Source organism: Drosophila sulfurigaster, chromosome 3 (assembly GCF_023558435.1).
Source record: "Drosophila sulfurigaster albostrigata strain 15112-1811.04 chromosome 3, ASM2355843v2, whole genome shotgun sequence".
NCBI classification, from domain to species: domain Eukaryota; kingdom Metazoa; phylum Arthropoda; class Insecta; order Diptera; family Drosophilidae; genus Drosophila; species Drosophila sulfurigaster.
The window spans coordinates 2,971,530-2,994,952 of NC_084883.1; the positions used below are offsets into that span (position 1 = coordinate 2,971,530).

The window sequence follows — 23,423 nt, forward strand, 5'->3', positions numbered from 1 at the left end:
AAAAATATATTTAAACTATATGGCATTTATAAATTATTGGAACGACAGGAAATATATATTTATTTTGATAGCCCACTCATTGGGTACGGTTTTATATCTTCGATCCATTGGGTACACATAAAAGTATATACATATTAACATCTTTATGGGCAATTAGATCTCCAAGACTATACGAGTAGGAAGGCATTAGAATGAAGATGATAATACAGATAGTTTATAAATACGAATAAATGTTCTAACCGCAATGAAGAACGTGAAGATTAATAAGATTGAATCGCTATATTAATCAAGAAGCATGTGTATTAATTTGTTACTCTCGAAACTAAAGCCTAATGAGTACAGAAGTTGGAAAGACTTTCCATGGAGGGAATTATTGAATCATACTTCATTAAATATTGACATCGAATTTTTCACTACTTTCATTCTAAGATTTATCAAGGTTTTCTAGTCGTTATAGACAATACTTTTTTTTATTTTTGAATTCACACGCAATATCGATGAGCTGCCGATATCGTTTGTATAACACATCGAAAATAAACAACGATGCGTTGATCTATCGTGACTTTACTCCAAAAATGCATTATAGGAGATGTGATTGATAAGGTAGAGAGTAGAGTGATTCGAACGAACAATTATAAATGAACAATTAAATAGTGTATGTTCGTCAAGATAGCTCCGCAACTTTAGCGTCACATTGATACAAAAATATTGATAAAAAAAACTTTTTATTTTCGCCTTTTTACTTGATATTTAATTTTAAATTAAAAAAGTTTAAATGCAAAACAATAAAAAACTAAATTATTTTTCTATCAAATTACATGCAGTATTTATCCACTGAAATCGTGAATGAAAAATTGGGTTAGCAACATTTTTGCCAATATCTCGCATTTGAGTTTACGGCCAAATCGGCATATGACAAGTTATAGAGTATTGTTTTATGAAAAAAAAAACATAAATTTCTCTAGAGACGTTTTCGAGATATAAGGAATATATGTAGCAATTTTGGTTGAAATCCTTAAAGCGGTTTTTGACAAAATTAACCTTTTGTTAACCCGCAAAAACAAGTTCATTTCGAAGGTGCATCAAATAACTGGAACCAGCTTGGAAAACTTTAGTGTTAAATAACACCCTTTGGACTTTGCCGGGACTTTAAATACTTGCAGGAAATAACTAAATGAAATAACCATAACTATAATTTAATATTACATTTTAATATTCTATGTACATATATATTGATTTATTATAATTAATAAATACACGCAATTTTATATTCTTATATATATTGTAATTTTACAGTTTACTTGATCACTATTAGCGGCAAAACAATATGTTAGCGCTATCATCAAATTATTCTTCATATTTGTAGAACTTGCTTTGTTGCGCTATTTTATTCTATTCGAATGAAAGACATATATTTTGCTTTTTGTTTTATTCAAATCGCTAGAACCATTTTTGAGAAAATTAAATTTTAGTGAGTATTGCCAAACTAATATTACCATGGTGGCAACATTTGTAACGACCGAAAGTTGGGCCACGCTTTATGAAAGCTTGGTGGCAACTCTAGAACATAACGGAATAATATTGTATGTTCTGATAAATTGCTGCAGTCTTAACAAGTGATTTATAAAGTTGAAAGTTTATAAAGTTAAAATAATAAATATATTTAAAATGCCACGCAAATTCTCGAAATCGTAAGTACATACAGTAGTAGATACATACATAATATGTAATTTTTTTCATTCACCCGAAGCCGTTCTCTGATACATATGTATGTATAATACATCCAGTGCACACTTTAAGAGCATTAACATACATATGTATGTACATACATACATATATGTACATATGTATGTATGTATATGCAGCGGGACTTTTGTGACAATGCAGCGGCCATTCCGGGAAAATATAAATTGATTGGAAAAGTGAGTGCTCAAAGTGAATAATATTGTTTGAATTTTCAATGCCATAAATATATATTCGAAGTGTATATATGTATATATACATATACATATATATAGATATAAAATTATTATTATTCACTTTGCAACACATTTTTTCTGAATATCTGAAAAGTCCCTGTACTGCCTTTAAAGCGTCCCTGTATTTAATACAAGTAATAATTTCAGAGCCGATGGCCTTAGTAGCTAGCACTTCCTTCTTTTATTATTTTGTATAATAAGTAACATGTAAATAAATAAATAATTTCAATGTTTCCTTTGCATTTATAGCAAGTATGGATATAAGGATGCTGTACAGGAGGCAGTTTCCGAGGGACTAATTTCCGGAAGCACACTTTCGACGTTGGATTACCAAATATTGTTGGACAAACTAAATGCCAATCAGAAGCGAGTAGTTCCATTTGCCAACACTAGCAAGACTCGTTATGCCTTGCTAAAGAGCTTCCAACGTGTAAGTATTAAAAATTTGAATTTAATATTTGTAAATATTTGTAGATCATTTCAATTCTAATTTGAATTTGTATATAGTTTCAGGCAAAAACCACTAATGGAGTCTATAAGTCTAATGGTATTTATAAATTAAATTCAAATATAAAATTAACCACAAGTATATATTCTACTGACATTTCCATTGAACCGGCAGACAAAACATTGATAGAAGCCAATTTGAAATGTTTTCGAAATGAGTGCCACAGTGGAAATGAAACTTTAAATCGATCGGTTCTCCTAGTTGACAATTTGAATAGCCCACGTGCAATGTTTTCAAAATTCAATTATGAGGACTGTGAATTTAAGGTTATTGATTTTTATTAATTAACAAGTTCTCTGTTTCAAAAAGTATAGAGCACATGATTAGAAAAGCTTACAGCTCACATAATAATGCGTGTGTTTTATACTTTAAGAAGCTAAGAATTAATAAATTAAATTTTATAGCGTATGGTTATTGTATGGATCCATCGTGCAATAGCTTTATATTTAAAGGGTCTTTTGATGGGGTAGTTAAAGTACTAACAAGTAGTTTTAAAATAACACATACTAGGTATTTCATAAAAGCAAACACAGTGCAGGGCTGTGAATAGATTTATCGAAAGAGCCTCCATAAAAACTGTACTGCGTTTGAATATAGAGTTAAAAAAATTAACAAGTTAAATATGACTCAAGATTTAGTTGGTAGTAACCAGATGTCAAATGAGAAACTGCCTTTTTATAGAAATTTATTATCAGAAAACAACGGGAAATTTGATTTCGACAAGGATCCTTATGTCGATGCTTTCGGTATGATTTTTAAAAAACATTCTTATTTTATTCAGTACTTATCAACCAAGCTTGAAGATTTTATATGGGACAAAGAACATATTAATATGTTATTGACCCAAATAAAACAAGGCACTTTACATATGGATGTCACAGGAAATGTAGTGCAGCATTTGCACGTTGTAAAGAACAGAATATTTTTGTATTCATTAGTATCACATATCCCTAAACTCCATATTGTATTCCCCGTAGCTCATGCAATACTTTCTAATCATTCATCGTATGATATTGGAAGATTTTTGTATGAGTTACGGGAGTCTTGTTTAACAAATCGACATTGTAAATTATAATGAAATTTGTTTTAATTATGTATATAATAGAAGTTAAATTTTTCCTAATGTTTATTTTCAATTTTGTACAAGCCACTGACGCACATAGATAGTATAACGAACTGTTTAAAACTCAAGCAAGTGTAACCAGGCAGCTTTTTTCAGCGCTTTTGTATTTTGGTATATTTCATGGTTAAAATGTATGTTACTAAAATTTTACTTGTGGTCACACTCCAACAAGTAAAAAGTTTTGAGAAGACACTTCTTAAAGAAAGGTCAGAATTCATGTAAAAAAATAGACTACTTAATTCAATAATAAATCATTTTCTGATAAGAAATTAATATATTAAATTAAATTATTATTTGGCTGCAAAAACCGTCGCAGTTTGACATAAGAAATCGATGTTTTTCATAATGTTAAATACATCGATGCATCTTTTTCGCCACCGATATTTCTCTAACCTTGTGGTTAATAATTGTTTATTATTAAAACGAATTGCAGTGAATCCGTCTTTTGCTTGTGGCTACAGCAACAATTGCAACAAAATGGGTAAAAGTGCATTGGTTATCTTGGCCCCCGGCGCTGAGGAAATGGAGTTTACAATCGCCACTGACGTTCTGCGTCGTGCGGGCGTAAGTTGTCTAATACTTATCATTTTGCCAGCCGGCTATTTATAGATTAATTTATATTCTTTTATTGGCAGATCGCTGTGACAGTTGCCGGTCTTAATGGCAGTGAGCCCGTCAAGGGCTCTCGAGACATAATCATCGTACCCGACAAGTCGCTGGATCAAGCAGTGGATCAACCCTACGATGTGGTTGTGCTGCCAGGTGGTTTAGGTGGCTCCAATGCCATGGGCGAGTCGAAGGCTGTTGGCGAACTGTTGCGCACTCAGGAATCAGCTGGACGTCTGATTGCCGCGATATGTGCTGCTCCCACGGCGCTTGCCAAGCATGGCATTGCTACCGGCAAATCGCTGACTTCATACCCGGCAATGAAGGATCAACTTGCAGATAAATACAGGTTAGATCTCATTGACATGAATGAACAAATGAATAACGATTAACCAAAATAAACTACGTTTAAATTTAGTTATGTGGACGATAAGAACGTTGTTCAGGATGGCAATTTGATTACCAGCCGTGGGCCAGGCACATCCTTTGAGTTCGCCCTGAAGATCTCCGAGCAGTTGGCGGGTGCTGAAAAGGCCCAGGAGGTTGCCAAGGGCATGCTGCTGACCTTCAAATAAAATATATTCTCATTTTGAATTAAAAATATGCAAGGCATTAAGTAATAAAAGTGTGTTTAACATTTTGGAGAATTAAACTATAAGGATCTCCTATATTACTCAAGGAAGAAAGTTGTCAGATAGCCCCTTAAAATATTAATAAATGTATATAAAATTAAAAAAAAACTTTCTTATTTCATTATTTAATTTCTATTAACTCGTTTGTACTTTTAAAATGATAAGAGGGTTTGAAAATGGCGCGCAGTACGAAATATAATATAAGCCATGTAATATCTCTCAAAGAAGTTGTGACGTCATAAGCGTCAATGTTATGCTACTCAAAGAGAGAACAACCACCTCATTACGATTGCCGTGCACTGAATGGACCTGTTTCACACACAAGCAGCAGCTGCTCTCTCCCTCGCTCTCTCTCAGCAGAGTTATCGCCGCGGCGCCGGAAAGAACATTTCACTTGCTCAATCGATAGACGAGTCGTCAGTTACATTTTAGAAGCCAACGAGGGAGGACGTGCGTGATCGTTGCTGTCGGGCCCGTTACTCGCACTGTTTTTTCGATAGAATTAAATTTCGCTGGGATTTGGATTTTGGATTTGGTTTCGGCACGTGAATTATTTTGCTGTTGTGTTTTCGTCGCCGTCGTCGTCGTCGCCGTTGTGCCCGTTGCACCTAAAACGCCCATTACTGTGTGTGTGTGAGTGTGCAATTGGCTGCTGTCCATGTATTAGTGTAAGTGTTGTCTGTGTGTAGTAGACGCTGCAGTTTTGTTGTTCTTGCTTTTGTTGTTCCTATTTCTTTTGGGTAAATTGCACAAGTGTAACGGTATATATATCTAGAAGTGCATCAAGCACAACAACAACAACAGCAACAGCAGTAAAGACAGTAACAAGAGCGCCAGTCTATTGTAACAGCAGCATAGTGTAAAGTGTGTGTGTGTGTAAACGAAGTTAAAGTTAAAGAGTAACATGGAAAAAAATAAATTGTGCAGCTCATTCAAACTGCACGCGTGTAAAAAGCGCAAAGAGATATTTCCCAACAACAACAACAACAACAGTAGCAACTGCAACAATAGCAAAAACAACAACAACAACGCCGACGATTCGCTTGCTTAAATTGCCATAAATTATTTTTTATAATTTTTGTGTATGCAGTGTAACAAACAACAATACATGTTTATATATATGCAGTTTGTTTGTTGTTTGCCAAGATGTGAAAATTAACATAAGAATTGGAAGGAAAAACGGCAAATTGAAAAGAAAAATCTTTGCACGAGAAAAGCCAAAAGCGAGAAGAAGAAGACGACAAAAAAACTAGTGGAAACAGCAAGTACGGCGCGTCACCCTCTGCTCTGCTCCTTGCTGTCCATTTTCTCTCGCTCGCTCTCTTGCGCTCTCTTCATTTGCTTTGCGAGTGCTGCTTCACTCTCTCGCGCTGCCGCTATACTGCTCCTTATGAGTCAGCCATGCAGCCTGCGTCGAAGTCGACGTTGGCGTCAGCGACCGCAGCAACACGATTGAGGGCAATGTATGACAGCAAACAACAAAAACACAGACAAACACAGTGTGTAAAAGAAATTGTGCAAAATTCAAAGGTTTAACGTGTTTCATCGGTCTCCTCTCGTTCTCTCTGGATCTGTGTGTGTGTGTGTGTGGCAGTGACAAATGCAAATGCACAAAAAAAAAACAACAATAAAAACGGCATAAGCAAAAGCAGATCGACAACAGCCACAAACATACATTTGCTTAAAGTTTCAAGCAAAAATGGTATTTGCTCTATACAATACGAAGTAATTGCTAATGGACAGAATGTGGAATTTAAGTTGCTCGTATTTAACAGTTGCCTTCATTTGTTTTTTCCTCATTTTAAATAAACATCGACTTAATTTGTTTATACACTTCTATTTACGCTAGAGAGCAGAGTAGTTTCTGTGTGCGCGTGTGTGTGTACAAGAATTGTGTCAGTTGCATCACCCCCCTTGAGTATTCCATCCACCCCTTAAGAACTCAGTCGCGTCGCAGTTGATAAAGGCCGGTTACTCAAAGGCAGCGCTGCCCCCAGATGTTGTCTCTTATACTGCTCTCTCTGTCGTTTTTTTTATATTTGTGCAAACAAGTGAAGCTTTTAATCGTAAAATTTCACATTGTCTTGCTAATAAGGCAAATTTTTTGTTGGGTAAAAATCGATAGGGAATCGCTTGTTGATGATGACGGGTGACACATCAACTCGCTCACATGTTTCCTTTTATCACTCAAACGCAGGCAAAGCTCAAAGCACACGCATACGAACATATCACACACTGACACACACATGCAAGCACAAGCAATCAACCTGCCAACGGCAGCCCTGACACTGACCACAACAACATTAATAGCAGGCACACCAATGATGTCTGCAGGTGCGAGCGAAAGAAGGAGAGCTAGCCTCAGCAAGAGCGAGCAAACGGAGATAGTACTGCACACTACTCGCAAGTGTGAGAGAGCAGCGTGTGCAAGACATCCGCTCTCATCTCTACTTTTGCTTATATGCCGATGCCGCTCTGTTTACAATTTCGAACAAATGTTTTTTTTTTGTGTTTTTAATTTTATTGGTGTTTTCTTGTGCTTGTTCTTCGCAACAGACAGCAACGAAGTTCAGCGGCTACAAGAAATGCACGCAATCAACCCCTAAATAGAATTCCGTATGCCTTTTGGCAGCTGGCCACGAGCACACGTCCACTATCTCATACATGGTGTATATTACTTTATCCAGTTTTTTATACCCGTTAGCCAAAGAGTTAAAGGGTATTAGCACTTGGTGGCAACTAGCCAACTATGGACCCTATAAATTATCTGTAGTCTATTTTTCTATAATTTAAAGTTGAAGTATGTTGTTTTCTACCCATCTTACAGTACATTTAATAAAAGTTTAATTAAATGAAAAGCGAAACAATACTAAGGATTAATAGGATTAATAATAATTATGCGTATTTCAAGTTTGTTTTCAAATCTATAAAACAAAATTACGCAAATACATTTTTGTAAAAATAATTTGCAATTTGGAATGAGTCATGAATGAGTTTATCAATCGAAATTCTATGCTATGGCGATAATTGTTAATAAGTTGTACGTCTGGTAATATCCTAAATTTTAATGAATAATTTTCAATTGTAATCGAAATTGGGTGTAGCTTATATCGAAGTGGGAATGGGAACAGAAACGTGGAAAAACGTTGGTAGCTAAATGCGTCACATTCAATTTCTTATTATTCTTTAAGAAATAGTTGTATCGGGTGTTTTGCTGTCGGGACTTCTGCAGCACATTATTTTTTTTGTTCTTTCCCCTATCTTTTTTATGCGTTTGTCTGTCTCTCTCACGCTCTTAACAACTTGTAACATCATCAAATTGATTTGGCGTCTAGCCTAGAAAATAAAATGCCAAGGGTTTGTTGTTGTTCCTCTTGTTGTTGGCCTGGAAAATGCAGCCGAGCGTTGACTGTAGCTGTTCTACTGCTTCCCTCACCCTTCTCCCCTCTCCCCATTTGTTTGCCGCTTGTGCTTTTAGCTTGTTCTTGTTTGCTGCAAGTATTTTTGCCGTCTGACAAGTTCTGCGTTATTTTTTTTTTGTTTTTGTTTTTGTTATATTTATTTTCCTCTCCTTTGGCCTGGCTCTGGGTCTGGGTCTTGGTCTGGGTGTGTCGTTGGTTTCCTCATGAACTCGTGCCTAAAGTTCAAGTGCCCGACTTGCATGCGATTTAAGGGCGTGCCTAGTATGAGGTGTTGCCGATTAGTCTAATTGCAAGTCCAAACTCTCTAGATAGTTTAACACCAGTTGGCTGATTATTTAAACTTAGTTTACCCCAAAGTACAGCATCAGCAATCGGAACAACTTCATTTCGACTCAATTCGAATAATTCGAATATTAATAAGTCACCAGTTTTCAATTTGAACTTCCTAAACTTCAGCTAATTAAAGTTCTGACGAGGCAACGCCTCCACAGATGAAATATGTCGGTTCTCTCTAGGCCTACATAGCATATGTGAAAGGAAAGCCCCAATTAGCCGCCGTTGCTCGTAAACATGAAAATAAAGAGTTTCAAACAGACCATTTAACAATTAGCGGCTAGACGGATGGAAAGATGAAAAGAATGCTGTCGACATGAGCTGGAGTATGAGCTCACTTTGAAGAGTAACCGATCCCAGTTAGCGATTGTGGGCAATGGGAATGCCCCAACCAAAGACCGCAAAAGATGACAGAATGATGATATATCTGAGATTTGGGTTGATCTGCCTGCAATTTTCATATCAGACCATTGAAGACAACAAAATAATATGTTAGAGAGAATTTAAGTTTGAGTAGACTCGTTAGAGATTAAATAAAACATGTTCTAAAGATGCTCCCCATCATCGAAGTACTAGATTAGACTAACTAGGAAATAAAAAAAAAATGTAATGGAATTCAATATTAAATATTCTTAAACATTGCAAACTATATTTTAATATACATATGTTAAAAATTAAAATTCAAATAGTTTCATCTATCGGAAGAAGAACAATTTATTATACTCACATAAATATACTCGAACATTTCGCCTTAGCTGGCAACTTGAACGAAATTTAAATGCTATAAAATGCTCTAAATAGGGCAAAACGACTGACAATTAACACATTTCGAGGTCTTGGACTATATTCTAAATAGTCCAAGAATTTAAAACGCTGAATATCATTTTAATTGAGCTCGTTCTCAACTAATATGCAAATGTTTTCTAATTGGCAACCTCGGGCGCTGTCCGATAACTTTATAGTAATAACTACAATAAAGCTGCTAGGCATGATATGATCGCTGACATGATCGTATAACTCACCCAAAAGTGGCCCCGACATGTGAATATAAATGTGATCTCATGATCTAATGGAGCCATTTACCGCCCGTATTATAATCAATGCAATTTCATAAAAATGATTTCATTCGACTCGATTCTTTAGATCGAGATTAATGCTCGTTTATTAATGCCTGTCAGCTTGCGGGACAATTATAATTTGCACGGAGCTTAGTTCCCATGGTTTTCCTTCCCCCAGCCCCCATTTAAAAATATTGCTTTAGTTTTGTTCTCGCTTTTTTTTTCTCTACTATGCGATGACGTTGTCAAACTGGTTGATTGTCCCTGTGTGAGTGTGTTTTATCAGCATTTATTGTTTTGTGACCGTTCAAATGTCGCTTAATTGACTTTGTGGTTTGCCTCTCTCATTCTCTCTCTCTCTTTCCCTTTCCCTTTGCCACCCGCCTGGGAACCCCACGAGAATGCTGATCTAAGCTCGGCTTTTGCTTTTTCTTCCCTTGAACATTTGAGCAGCACTTCACAGCTCACATTGTTGTTGTCTCCTCTCCGATCGCTCCCAGCTCCCAGCTCCCGTAGTGGAATGTCATCAAAAATACTCTTTGCGGTCGTTTCAAGTGCTTTTTTATGGGCTCTCCACAAAACAAGAAACGCCTATTAGAGCCATAAATGTGGATTGCTTTAGGAATCACTAGACCTGGCTAGCACAGTGTTAAGTAATAGCGGTAATGTCTTTACAAAGTGTGAAAAAGTTCACAAAGCCCTGATGGTAGCAGTTTTTTTTGGAATAGTCTTTAAATATTGAAAGTCGTTATGGAGCTTCAACTTTTCTGTGGAGTTTTAAGGAATCATTATAATTGCTAAATAGTTCAGAAGTACTATGCTATAAGTTTCTAAATAATGTTAAAATATTTGTTAACATAAAGAGCACTAAAAAGGAATTATTATAATTTCTGTACCATCTCAAATTACACTTGCAGCAGAGTTTTCTTTTTTCTTCGCAGAAACGATTCTATATTTTTAGATCGTACTCTAGAACTCCCTTAGCATCCTATATCACATTTTTGCAGCTCCTTTTCAAGATTTGCTTGCTTGCCAGCGAAATTCTGCAAATGTATTTTTAGCTGCGGAATATCTTTAAAAAGATTCCTTATTGCAATGTATTTTAAAAATTCGCACGTTTTATCCTCAGTGCTCTTCAAACATCCATTCTCAGTTCTTAATTATATTCGCTTGTCTGTGCAGTCGAAACAACTGTTGTTGGACCTGTCGTCATCATCTCAGCTGGAGGGCAGTGCTTGCAAATCTTTTTCTCCTCTTCTCTTCTCTTCTCATTTCGTTTTCATTCTCATTTTGTTGTGCTTTTGCCGATTGGATTCGCTTTGCTAATTTGCAAGTTAAATGCGCAGAGACAAATTGCCAATGTATCTTTAATTAAAACTATGTAAATGCAGAGCTTCTGTCTCAGCCCAATATAAATTCAAGTCCAAGGGGAAGTCATCGTAAATTAACCTGGCGTGTTTTATAAGTTTTCGAGCAACGATTAGATCAGCCTCTTATGCTGCTGTCTCTGTCTCTCTGTCGCTCCCTCACTTGCAGTCTCTCAGGTACAAAAGTTAAGGCCGCGTGCGTATTGTTGCGAGTTTTCATTTCAATTCTAACTGTACAACTTATCAGTCAACAATTAAATTCATGATTCGCTTATCTACTGATAAGCACACACAAAAACACACACTCACACTTACACCTGGCAATGTTGAAATACTTTTTAGGCTATTACGATAAGTTTTTTATTTTTTTTTTTTGTTGATTTGAGGTCTGGTGACAGTGATGATGGCGTCGGTGGCAGCGACGCTTAGACGCCAATGTCAGTGCTTGTCAAGCTGCGGCCACCGACTACAGTTTGACAGTCACTTGTGCTAACTGTCAACAGTGATTTGTTGTTGCTGTTGACAGTGATAATCATTTGTTTCTAATCTTAAGCTTGCCACTCACGTCGGCTTCTAGCGGACGTCCCTCTCTCTCACTCTGTCGCCCTCAATAGCGTAATGCCATTCAGTATGTACAGTTAGTATTGTTTCATATGACGACTGGCCAAAGAGTGTCCACATAAATTGATTAAAAGTCATAAAAGCGAGCGGCAAAAACCAAAAGCGTCACGAAAATTCCCATAAACAATTCACACACACATTGTTGCACACATACCGACGCAGACACAGTTAGGTTACTTTGCCAAAAGACATTCAATAATAATACAATTTAGCAGCAATAATTGGCCATTGAGCCGGCTTTGGGCTTGCAGATAACAAACAAGCGCAAGAAACGCAAACAGCGCAAGCATGCGAAGGAGCGAGACAGACAGAGAGTGAGAGAAGCATGAAGAAATAATAAAACGTTCGCTTCTTCTTGTTACTTTTGTGATTTCTTATTTGGCCAAGTTTGTTACACAGCTGCCTCTGCCGCGTCGCTGTCGCTGTCGGCGTCATTTTACGTGCTCTTGCACTTTGCACGCTGCTTCGCATTGTCTTTGCTTGCCGCTGTCTATTTCCGGTAATGCAATGCGACTGCGCAAATGCGCTCTCTTGCTCTCGCTCTCACGTTCTCTCTCTCTGTGTTAACCCATTAAACCGGTCTCGCATTTAACGTTCTCTTGCCGTTGCTCTCTATCTCTGTCTAGCCCACGTTGACATTTCGCTGCACTCTCACGTTTGTTTATCAGCAGCAAACGTAGTTTCCGTTGTTCGTTCGAAATTCATTGATTGCAAATTGCGCGACCGTTTTTCGATATCGAAACCAGCGCTGCATGTGCTCGTGTTGTTTTTATGTGTTTTATCCATGACACAGTGCCTCTAAAACTGCTGTCGCTTGAATTATCTCAAAGGCCTTTCCGTTTTGTTTGAATTTCATATTATATACTTGTTATGTGGGTGAGTGTGTGTGTGTTTGTGTGTTTTGCTGGCATTGACCCACTGGTAAACAACAACGGCGCGAGCGCGTGATAACAAGTGTCGTTGTTGCTGTTGCTACTGTTGTTGTTGAGCACACTTTACATATAAAGACAGCAGTTCACAATAGACTTTAACATTGCCGCCTAAAAGTATGCAACTGAAATTTTATTTCCATATTAATTTTGTATTTTGTGTTTGCTTAATTTACAGAAAAGTATTAAATAAATTACCAACAAAATGTTAGCCAAATTTTAGTAAATATTAAGGATAAGTAATAAATTAGGGGACACACTCCGACAACACACTCCGATTGCGACAGTCGATCGCAAATCATTTTTCACACCCAGCCAAAGACGCAGACGCAACGACGGCGTCCCCGCGGAGTTACGTCCGTTCTCGCTCCACACCGCAATCGCCACATTCGCCGCAATTGGTGGCGATCGCCGGTCGGGGGGAGGAGCCCAACAGACGCGCCTACTTGGCATCAGCATCGTCATCAGCAGTAGCTGCATCGTCGGCCTCGTGCCCGCTGCTGCAGCCACGGCATCATCAATCGGAGCAGCAATTGTCCAAGCGGCGCTGCATCTATGCATCAACGGGGAGCGCTGCAAATATCATGATGGATCGCGAAGCCCTTAGCGAATGGGCCAAGGATAAGCCGCTCAGCATACTCCAGCTGGATCCGGCGGATCGTGCCGTCCTGCGGATAGCAGGTGAGTTTGCAAAAATCCTTTTTTCATATTATTTATATGGTCTAAATGCAACTGACGACGTATAGGGATAAGAATAAGGATATAAAGGTTTCATTATGTTGTTGAATGAATCGAATTATGATTCTAAGGATAAAGCTTTCATTATGTTGTTGAATGAATCGAATTATGATTCCTCCGATCCGCTGAAAATTTCGAAGTTATTTAAGAAAAAATTGCGACTGCTGTCGGGTATATATGGTATATTTTATATGTATAGATATATCCTAATGACAAGCAGTATTTTTGTATAATTCATTTAGTATATTTTAACGATAATACCGTTATCGCACAAGTTTGATTTTATTAAAAATGTGTTTAGCTTTCTCACTTTTATTTACATACTTGATTATTTGATAAGGAATTCATACAATAGCAGACTGAATACACTTAAGATAAAACTTATGTAACATATATTGATAGAAACTTTCATCGGTTCAAGTTAAAAGAATACTTTGATTGGTATTACGTCGGGTTTGATTTCATTCAGAATAAAGCTCTAGTGTTAATTTAAAATTTTTTGATTGCCAGAAATGGCATTTCTTAAATATATTTATTCTCAGATACAAAAATTAATTTATTCAAAATTACACAAGATTTTTGGAATAGCAATATCATAATATTGCTTTTTATATTCTTCTTAGTTTAGGACATTTCATATTTATTATATCTTTAATTAGCTCATTCATAAATTCAATTTTATAATGCCCTAGGAGTAGTTAATGTATGAATGGTATTTAAAAAATAACTGATATATCATCCCACTGGTGTTCATAAAAATTGAGAGTAGAATTTATTTATGGTAGAGCTTTATTCGAAACCAGAACTCTTAAAAAGAAATAGGCAATATTTATGTGCAAATCTTTTGTCTACATGACAAAACGTCTGTTTGTGTTTGTGTGTGTGCCAATTCTGTGGCCAAATATTTGCGTTGGCCCACTCGAACATGGCTCAGAGCCAGAGGCAGAGGCAGAGACAGAAGCGGAGGCAGACACACAGAGCCAAGACTCGACAGACGGTTCATTGCACCTATTAATGGCAGTGCATGTCAAACTGTGCCGCAATGCTGCTGCTGCTGTTGCAGTTGCCAACAGCCAACAGTCAACAGCCAACAGCCAAGAGTCAACACAACTTTTATTCTATGCGCTCGCTTGCTGCATTGACATTTTTTCAATACGGTAGCAGCGCCTCTCTCCCCTTATCTCCTCTCCCTCGCTCTGTGGCAGTCGCCGCTCCCAATCCGCTGATGGAACTCGCATATTATGCGCTAATTCCACACCTAACGGTGCAGCCTCCGCCTGCCTGCCTGCCTGCCTGTCGCTTTTATTCTATTTCTGTACCGCCAACGGAGTTGGCAGTAGGCAGCCCACAGCGATTTCCCCACTTCCTCCCTCCTCCTTCTCTCCTCTGTTCATCCCATTTCCCTAACGTTTTGTCGCTTGCGTTTTTCATTTATTTTATTTTGTTTCTGCTCTTTTATTTACTTAGTTTTTTTTTTGCAATTGCAACACAAAATTGAAATTTATGTCGCAGTCATTTTGCTGCCTCTGTTGAGGGCATTGTGCGGTAACAATAAAAATACAAAATAAAAAAACAAATTGAGAAAAGGAAAATCAAATTGAAGAGTCTATTGAGTGCTCTACAATTGTCGCTGGTCTCGCCTCTGCTGCGAGTTATTTGTGGCCCGGAGACAGATGTAAATGCAGATTCTTGACGAGTTTATTGGATGTCTGGAAGGAACTGGAATGACTTTGGAATTTCAGGCTGTGGAAATAAATTTATTTCGGATTCAGATAAACAACGAAATAATCTTCGATTTAATGCATTATCTTAGTGTTATTGGCGTTAATACTAATGTATCACAAATAACACAAAGAAATTTATTTATAATTTAAGAATATGGTTACAAGCACTCAGCTTATATAATTTCTTCAAGCATTGCATTTCAATAGTTATAATCCACGTAATAACGTTATCACTACAAAAGTTATTACAAGTATATACTCAAATGATTTTGTTTTCAAGAACAACAGAATCATTTCATTCAACCGAGTTCATTTGTAGGCAGAAAATTGCTGATTGAAATCCAACTGACTTGCGCTTAAGTTAAAACAAAAAAAAAACTGTATATACTACAAATAGAAAAAAATACCATACGCTTGGTAAAGCTTAGTTTTAATAATTCTTAAAAACTTGGTTGCGATCAGATAAAAATTGTAGAAGTTATTTAAGAAATAATTCGATATGACACAACTGCAGTTTGGTATTCGTTAATTTAGTATATTTTGTATTTTATGGTATATTTGGAATGCATTAGTATGTATATCGATCTACCAAATATATCAGTGGGTATATTTTAGTATTTTTTTTTGATAACGTTAATTTGTTATTTTGCAAAAATAATACCGAACTTTTTTGCTTTTATTGAAAATGGGAAGCGATTGTAGATTTCTTACTTGTTATACTTAAAATTTTTGTATTTTGAATAACTTAAAACAATAAATCATATTGATAAAAGTTGCAATTGATCTTTAAAGCAATTATATTGCAGACGAGTTAAAAGAACCTTTACCATAATTATTTATTTAAAATTACTTTTAATTTAATATTTTCTTCAGCAGCATTAACTTGAAATTTTCAGGAATTTCGTGAACCGTTTTTTAAATTTTTTTGTATTGTCTTTGGCAATCTCAAAATCTAGCACTAATCGGCTTTGTATCCGTGAGTCAAGTTTTGTCTTTGTCTATTTACAATCGCATTCAAATAGTGTGTTGTCTGAGACATCTAATTGGCTAATCCAATATGTTGTTTGTCTCCATATTTCAATTGCTGACCTTGATTAGATTTGTCTACACTTCGGCGTAAAACACTTTCTCACTTTTCCACTTTCCATGCCGCCCACTCACGATAACGAGTCTGTTGTTAAGCCACGCCCACAAAAGCAAAAAAAGCAAAAAACCAAATTATATTCAATTGCAAATGATTTGAAAAAATCCAACAAGTCGCGAGACAAGATTTCAAGCGAAACTGAAAGCCACAGCTACAGTTGATTGAGATTGATAGTTAGTTGAGGATGTGGAGAGAAGGGAGAGGAGCAGATCTCAGTCTCAGACATAGACTAGTGGCTACCAGTCTGCCACAGACACCCACAAACATTAGGCAGCTGTAATATTGTTGCCGCACTGCGTAGGCTCCATGTGAATCAATCTGTACCGATTTCGAGTCTTTTGCAAAAGTTGGACAACTCTTAATGTTGCAAAGTTTTTCTCTCCCTCCTCTTTTTTTATACCCGCTACCCATTGTTTAGAAGGGTATAATAACTTCAGGCTCCAGCAAATGTATGTAACAGACGGAAGGAGGCGTCTCTGATCCCATAAAGTATGTACAATACATAATATTGATCTATGGTATATTTTAAATGTAATAGTATATCATTAAACCAAATATAGCCTTCATTATATTTTAGTATTTTTTCAATATTGTTCTTCTATTGAATGTAATAATACATCGATATACCAAATATAAGATTCAGTATATTTTCGTATTTTGATTCACAATCTGGCTTACTTTGTATTGTGTGGTATATTTTTAAATTAAAAATTCGATCGATATACCAAATATAGCATTCAGTATATTTAAATATTTTAATATTTTCAGTATTTTTCTATTCTTATTTAAAATTGATAGCGAGTATCTCACAGTCAAATATAACATTCAGAATATTTTAGTATTTTTTGTATTGTTCTGCTTTTATTGAAGCTTCCAAATATAGCCTTCAATATATTTTAGTAGTTTTTTCAGTATTCTTCTGCTTATATTGAAAATAGGTAACAAGTATCTTAAAGTCGAGAAGATATATCGATATACCAAATATAACGTTCAGTATATTTTAGTATATTTTCAGAATTTTCTGTTCTTATTGAAAATGTGTAGCGAGTATTTCACAGTCGACGAGACTCGACTTTTGCTTCCTTACTTGCTTTTTTCGCATATGGTTAGTTTTAATTAGCCCTGAGCCAGTTTACCCACTAACACACACACACACACACACTCACACACGCTCACGCACACCCACAGCGTTTTGTTCATGTAACGGAAAACTTGGCTACATTTCTCGATTTGGCTTTAAAGAGAGAGAGAGAGAGAGAGAGAAAGAGAGAGAACTGAAACTTTGCATAGCGCCAACTCGCAGCTCGCTGTTCGCAGTTCGGAACTCGGATTTCGCAGTCAGCTAATGAAGTCTGAGCTGAGCTCCCACACAGATTGCAAGAGTTGTTTCCCCTTCCCCTTCCTCTCTTCCCCATCCCTCCCATCCATTGGCGTCTGATTGCGAGGCGCAGTCAATCATCAACATTTCGGGGAGCGTTGCTAATATTTTAATCAAACAAATTTTAAACGCTATTTTCCTATGCCTATTTCTTATTCCCAATTTTGGTTACGCCAAATAAAATGTTTATTTTGTTTGTTTTTTCTTCGCTTTATTTTTGCCGTTTCAAACTTGGCTCAAATCTTATGGTCGGTTGCGTAGGTCGCACTTCTGACACCAAAAGAAGGTTGTGAATATTTCGATTCGATACCCTAACAAAGGGTATGCTTGATTTTCAGTTTAGCTTAAAGATTTCGTCAAAGAAACTCTCTGCAGCTTTTATATTTTTAAAAATATGAGTTTTTAATGTTTTTTGAATTTTATTTTAAGCAGTTGCAGTGAAATTACAAATTATTGAATATTATATCTTTTCTCAAGTTAAAGCGAAACAAAACAAAAGCCATAATTTAGTTTTAATGAATTTCTTAAATATTTTTTTATTTAATTTTTGTAAATTATTTTGTTTCAAGTTAATCTATTATCTTGGAGTGTATAAACATTCAGCTACGTCTGGTATATTTTGTACTTTATGATATATTTTACAAATAATAGTATATCGATATACCTTCAATACAGTTCAGTATTTTTTCAGTATATTAATTTGTATGTTCTTGTCTATGCTTTTTAATTAGTAGTTTGCAAATATGTTGTTTGATAAATTCGATAATCGATATTTTGGCCAGGTTTTTATGGGAAAAAGAGTATTTAAATAGCGACTCTGATTTCTTCATTCCTTTTTATTTGTTTGTTGTCATTTTGATTACGCATTGTTCGATCACATTGACCATTTTAGGGGCTATCCCCAAATGAGAAAAAGAGTTCACTTTTTATTCGTGTATCGCATAAGCTTTTATTTTTAGCAAGTCTGCATCACTGACAGACAGTCGCGTCTTGAGACTGGATACCGTTTAATCGAGCTATCGATTAACGATCGGGGAAGGGTTGTATTAGCATAATTCATTAATAAATTTCACGACGCGCCTTCCTCCGATTCCGATTGCGAGTGCGAGTGCGAGTCAGCTAATTATTGGATATAACGTATTAGATATGCAGGTCGCACAATCGCAGTTCGATCGCATCGAGTATCGAATGTGTGTGCATTATAAACCTGGCCTGGTAACAATACTACTGCCAAACCGGAAGTACAGTTGAGTTTGCCAGAGTTGTCGCCACTACACACAGAATATTTGCTTGTAATTTATTTCGCTTTTATTTTGTGTTGTATTTTGTGGAGCTGCCTCTGTTTTTTTTTATTTTTCGGCATTGCGCTTTGTTTTGTATCTTATAGATACCGATACGCCTACTGCGCGTACATAACACGATGTTGTTAATTGAAAACTGATAACTGAATGTGGGCAACCCTCCTCTCCCCCTCTCGTTTAACGTGAAGCGGGCGCCTGATGAGTGTTCTTACACTTGGAACCTGCTTCTGTTTATGAGGCACGTAGACGCTTCTTTCTACCCTTCCATCTATCTATCGAGTTGTGCTTCCACATCGTCTGATTTCGTTTCTGTTTGTGATTCCGTTTTCAGTTCTCAGTTCTTAGTTTTTTTTTGCTTTTTAATTGTCATTATGTATGCGTGTCGAGCGAACCTATCGCGGGGCGTGTTGTCATCTATAACTCTCCGTCTCTGACGGTGTGTGTGTGTTGATATCTCTAATTAGTTTTCAATTCAATTTGCATTTACATAGCGCTCTCGCTCTCGCTCGTTTGCTGCCTTTGTTTTGTCGGTTTGGTAATTAACCGTTTTAAATTATGACAATCTTAAGTGCCTGAGAGTTTAATTAGAATTTAACGACTTAGTCTCGACCAGCGAAAATAGCACTATAAATCGATAATAATGATGTTTGCAACTTGTTTAACTAATGAGCTTGCGTTGACTTCTTTATGGTATGCTTACTGTTTTTCCTTCTTCTTCTTTTCAGTGAGTTATGATTTGGGGAGAGAGATACCGAGTATCTCCACACTGAAGGTCATTCGAACTAGTTTCGATACTCGCAACTTGCACACTTCCACATAGTTTTGTGCCATCTCCATATCGGTTGCTTGTCGCTCGCTTTTTTTTTTTTTTTTTTTTATCTGTGCTTCTCCCACCAAGGCTAGTCGAGTGATAGAAGAACATATGGCAGAGCTCCCAATGCGTTGGGCTCTCCGTCAGTCTCTGACTCATTAGAGATAAGCAATTTGCTCTGTCAATTTGTCAACTACACAAACATTGAAACTCTGTCTATGGCTTTAGTGGAGTACATGCACATATATCTAAATATATAAACGTCGATCAAACGCAGATACCGCCGTTCACACACTCCAATAAAGCGTCAAGTTCAATCGCAAAAGGCAAAAGTGTGCGACTATTGTATACCCTGTATTTTCTAACATAAAATTGGCACACAAAATCGAAAATTTATCAAGTGAACAGGAAACTCGATTTTTGAATGTTATTTAAATATTTTATTCGAGGGTTTAAGCAAAATAGTTCATATTAAGTAGTAGATAATCCTAACTGAGTAACCGGCTGCCCATTTTTAAAGAACAGCCAATAAAAGCTTACAAAGTTTATACAACTTTTGTAATCTGAAATTTTCGGAATTGATTGTAACTAAACCTGTTATGATTTTTTTCTACCAAACTATTTAATATAAGCGATGAAAATTAAATATTAGATTGTTTTTTGTTTTTTTTATAAAATACTGAAATAAAATCATTATCAGTAATGAAAATAGAAAAGAAAGGAATTCGTAAAGATTGACAAAAGAGGATATCGATGACTTTTTTTCTAATTCGCTTCGAATTGTTTAATTCCTTTCATTTGAAAATCCCAACTGATCTTTCAATTTTTCAAATTCTTAGAATTTTCCACATTCGCCTTGCGGTATTGAAAATTCGAAATAGAAATGCGCTTTACAAGAATAAGATTATCTTTAAGTTTGCAACTCTATTCTTTGGTAAGCTATTTTACAGGGTATAAATGATACAAAAAAAACGAAGAAGAAAAGAAATAAATACAGAAATTATAGAAATTCATACAATGAAATTTGTACATAAATATTTAATTACGCTACTAATTGCCAACAACAACAATAGTAACAACAACAACAACAATTTGGCGAGGTCAAGAGACTCCTCGGTTCGGTTTCCCCGCATTGGGAACAACAGTTGTTGCTTGGCGATTCATTGAGACTGTCAAGTGTCACAATAAAACAACACACATCACCTAGCACAAGTGTTTTTTGCGATATTTCTGCTTCTGCTGCTGCTATTATTGTTGTTGTTTTTTACGGTTACGCCCACAACTTCAATCGAGCGAGCAACTGCAATGAGATCAGCGCTCCGTTCGTTGGTTGCTCAATGATCAATTCCCTTAAAAATGCAGCAAATAAAATGATTAAAATATGATTTTTTGTTAGCCGTATTTTATTTTTGGTTATTTATGGTCTGTTATACATTTAACAGTCAGTCAGTTGTGTCTGCTCGTTGCGTGTGTGTGTGTGTATGTGTGTCTGTTGTGCTGTGGTGTGGGAGGTTGTTGTCCATGACGTCACTGTTAAAACTGGCTTGCAAAACAAGTTGGCCTTTTGACAAAGCCAACAACAATCGCGCAAATCATTTAAATGACATTACACGCAAATAAACGTAAACAAGTCACTTGTTCGCAATTATGATGAATGCACGCATTTAAGATACCCTAGAACTCACAAGAGCTCGAATAAAGACATTCAACAATTAGTCAAAAAAGTGTTGGAAGTATAAAAGTTGCTTCATTCAATATGAAAGAATTTCAAATGTTGACAAATTCAACACTTTTTGGAATCATTTTTAAAAAATGATTACAGATTAAATAGAATAATGATTAAAGGAACCTTATATTCAAATTTATTGAGTTTTTTACATACATTTCATAAATGTTGTTGAATTTATTTCCAATTTTTATTATTCATATTAATATTTATGTATATTGAATGATATCAACATAAATATGATTGTACAATAAAGAATGAAACAAATCTTACAATAATACAATATTCTAAATATTATCAATACTAAGAACTTGTATAATGAAACGAAAAAACGGCTAGATAAGTGAAGATGAATCATGTATGATAAAGAAATTATATATATGCATATATTATACATTTGAATTCTAAACTGTAATTATAATAAAGAATAAAGAAAACTATATATGGGTAATTCTCTGAGGGATGCGTGCGACCAGCATTACAGTGACAAAAAAAAATATATTCTGAAACAATTTTAAAAACAAGAAAAGATTATTTTTATAGCTCTAGATTAATTAGAGCTAAGAATGGTTTTGGAATTTTTTTTCTGTTTTGTTTTCTGTTCTGATAATTGCAAAAATTAACAAATTCGTACGCAAAACAAAAAAATGAACGAATTTATATATTTTATCGTAAAACAGAACAAGTTCTTAAAATCAATCTTAGCTTTAAAAATAGCGCTAATCCAAAGCTTCACTTATTTTTCAAATTGTTTTAGTTTATGTTTTTTTTTTTTCACTGAAAAGCTGTTCGCAAGCGACATATACTAGAGAATTACCCATATATATAATACAAAAATGGGGGTATACTGGTACTATATCTAGGAATAACTGAGCTTGCCAAGTTACGAATTACTTGTGGTTTTCGTGAGTTAAATCGTTATGGAAGAGACTCAATGATTGTTCCATATAATTGACTTTCCCTGGCTTCTTGATAATCACGCAACATCGTCTAACCCTTGTCAGAGGAGAGTCTGTCACACTCCCAGGGCAACCCACATTTTCCATGGTATTGAAAAAATGTTGAGACGGAGACGAGACGCCTACAACACGAAACCAGTCTCAAGTCTGGCTTGTGATTGTGTGTTGCATGTAGACACGTACAACAAACTATCTGACTGTCTGAGTGTGCGTGTGTGTGTGTGTGTGTAGTATGTGACCAGCTGTGATGGGGGCACTTTGTTCGTATCTGAGGTCTTGGGCTTGGGGTCTTGGGTCTGGGTCTCTTCACTGGGTCAGTTGTAGTCTCAATGTATGTTTGTGTGTTTGTGTGTGTGTGTGTGCTTTCGGGACCCTTCTCATTGCCAAGTGAGACACGAAAATTCCATTGTTTCGTTTTGTTCACCTTTGTTTACACATTTTGCAAAAATGTATTTGCTGTTTGCCTGAAATCCCATATCGTCTTTCACTCCACTCTCAACTCTCAAGCGAACACTCACTTCAGTTTAATGCCAAATTTTGAATTCCACATATTGACATACTCGCTTGTATTCCTATGTATTCGTCGTACATATTTGCGTCACTTTTCGTAATATAGTATGTACTTTAGAAGCGGGACGTCGGGGAAATGAATAAAATGACAATACTCGTTAGCGCAGCAAATGTCCAGCAATGTCTCCATCTCCAGTTTTAAGCACATGACGCAGTCAGTTACTACTTAAATGACTGACTGACTGACTGACTGGTTGAATGATTGACTCACTGACTGAATGACTGATAGACAGACAGACAGACAGACAGACAGACAGACAGACAGACAGTCATGTGTGTATTTACTTTTCGGTTGACGCCCTATAGTGCCGGCATATCTTCAAGTCGAGGTACAAGTATCATTACGGAAAAGTGTCGACTCTGAGATTGTGACTGAGTTTGGGTTTGGGTTGAGGCTAGTGTCTGCGATCGGCGGGTCTGGGGCTAGGCCAACTCTAGGCAGGTCTGGTCTGGCCTGGTCTGGTCTCTAGCTGTTCGTCATGAAGCGGATGTGG

At 36.2% G+C, this 23,423-nt stretch overlaps 1 protein-coding gene across 1 annotated transcript; it reads left to right on the forward strand.

Annotated features, from left to right (window-relative positions):
- The first annotated feature begins 3,744 nt into the window (after nucleotides 1-3,744).
- LOC133843793 (protein dj-1beta) lies at nucleotides 3,745-4,956 on the forward strand. The gene is made up of 4 exons (XM_062277489.1): nucleotides 3,745-3,816; nucleotides 4,044-4,174; nucleotides 4,246-4,565; nucleotides 4,635-4,956. Exons 2-4 carry the CDS (start codon nucleotides 4,088-4,090, stop codon nucleotides 4,789-4,791), a joined length of 564 nt encoding a protein of 187 aa, XP_062133473.1. The 5' UTR covers nucleotides 3,745-3,816; nucleotides 4,044-4,087; the 3' UTR covers nucleotides 4,792-4,956.
- Nucleotides 4,957-23,423: the final 18,467 nt, after the last annotated feature.

Bases quoted from the DNA above. Each gene is read 5' to 3' on its own strand.
- LOC133843793 (XM_062277489.1), top strand. From the start codon at position 4,088: ATGGGTAAAAGTGCATTGGTTATCTTGGCCCCCGGCGCTGAGGAAATG. The intron at 4,175-4,245 runs GTAAGTTGTCTA...TTTTATTGGCAG, and splicing joins ACGTTCTGCGTCGTGCGGGC to ATCGCTGTGACAGTTGCCGG. The intron at 4,566-4,634 runs GTTAGATCTCAT...GTTTAAATTTAG, and splicing joins CAACTTGCAGATAAATACAG to TTATGTGGACGATAAGAACG.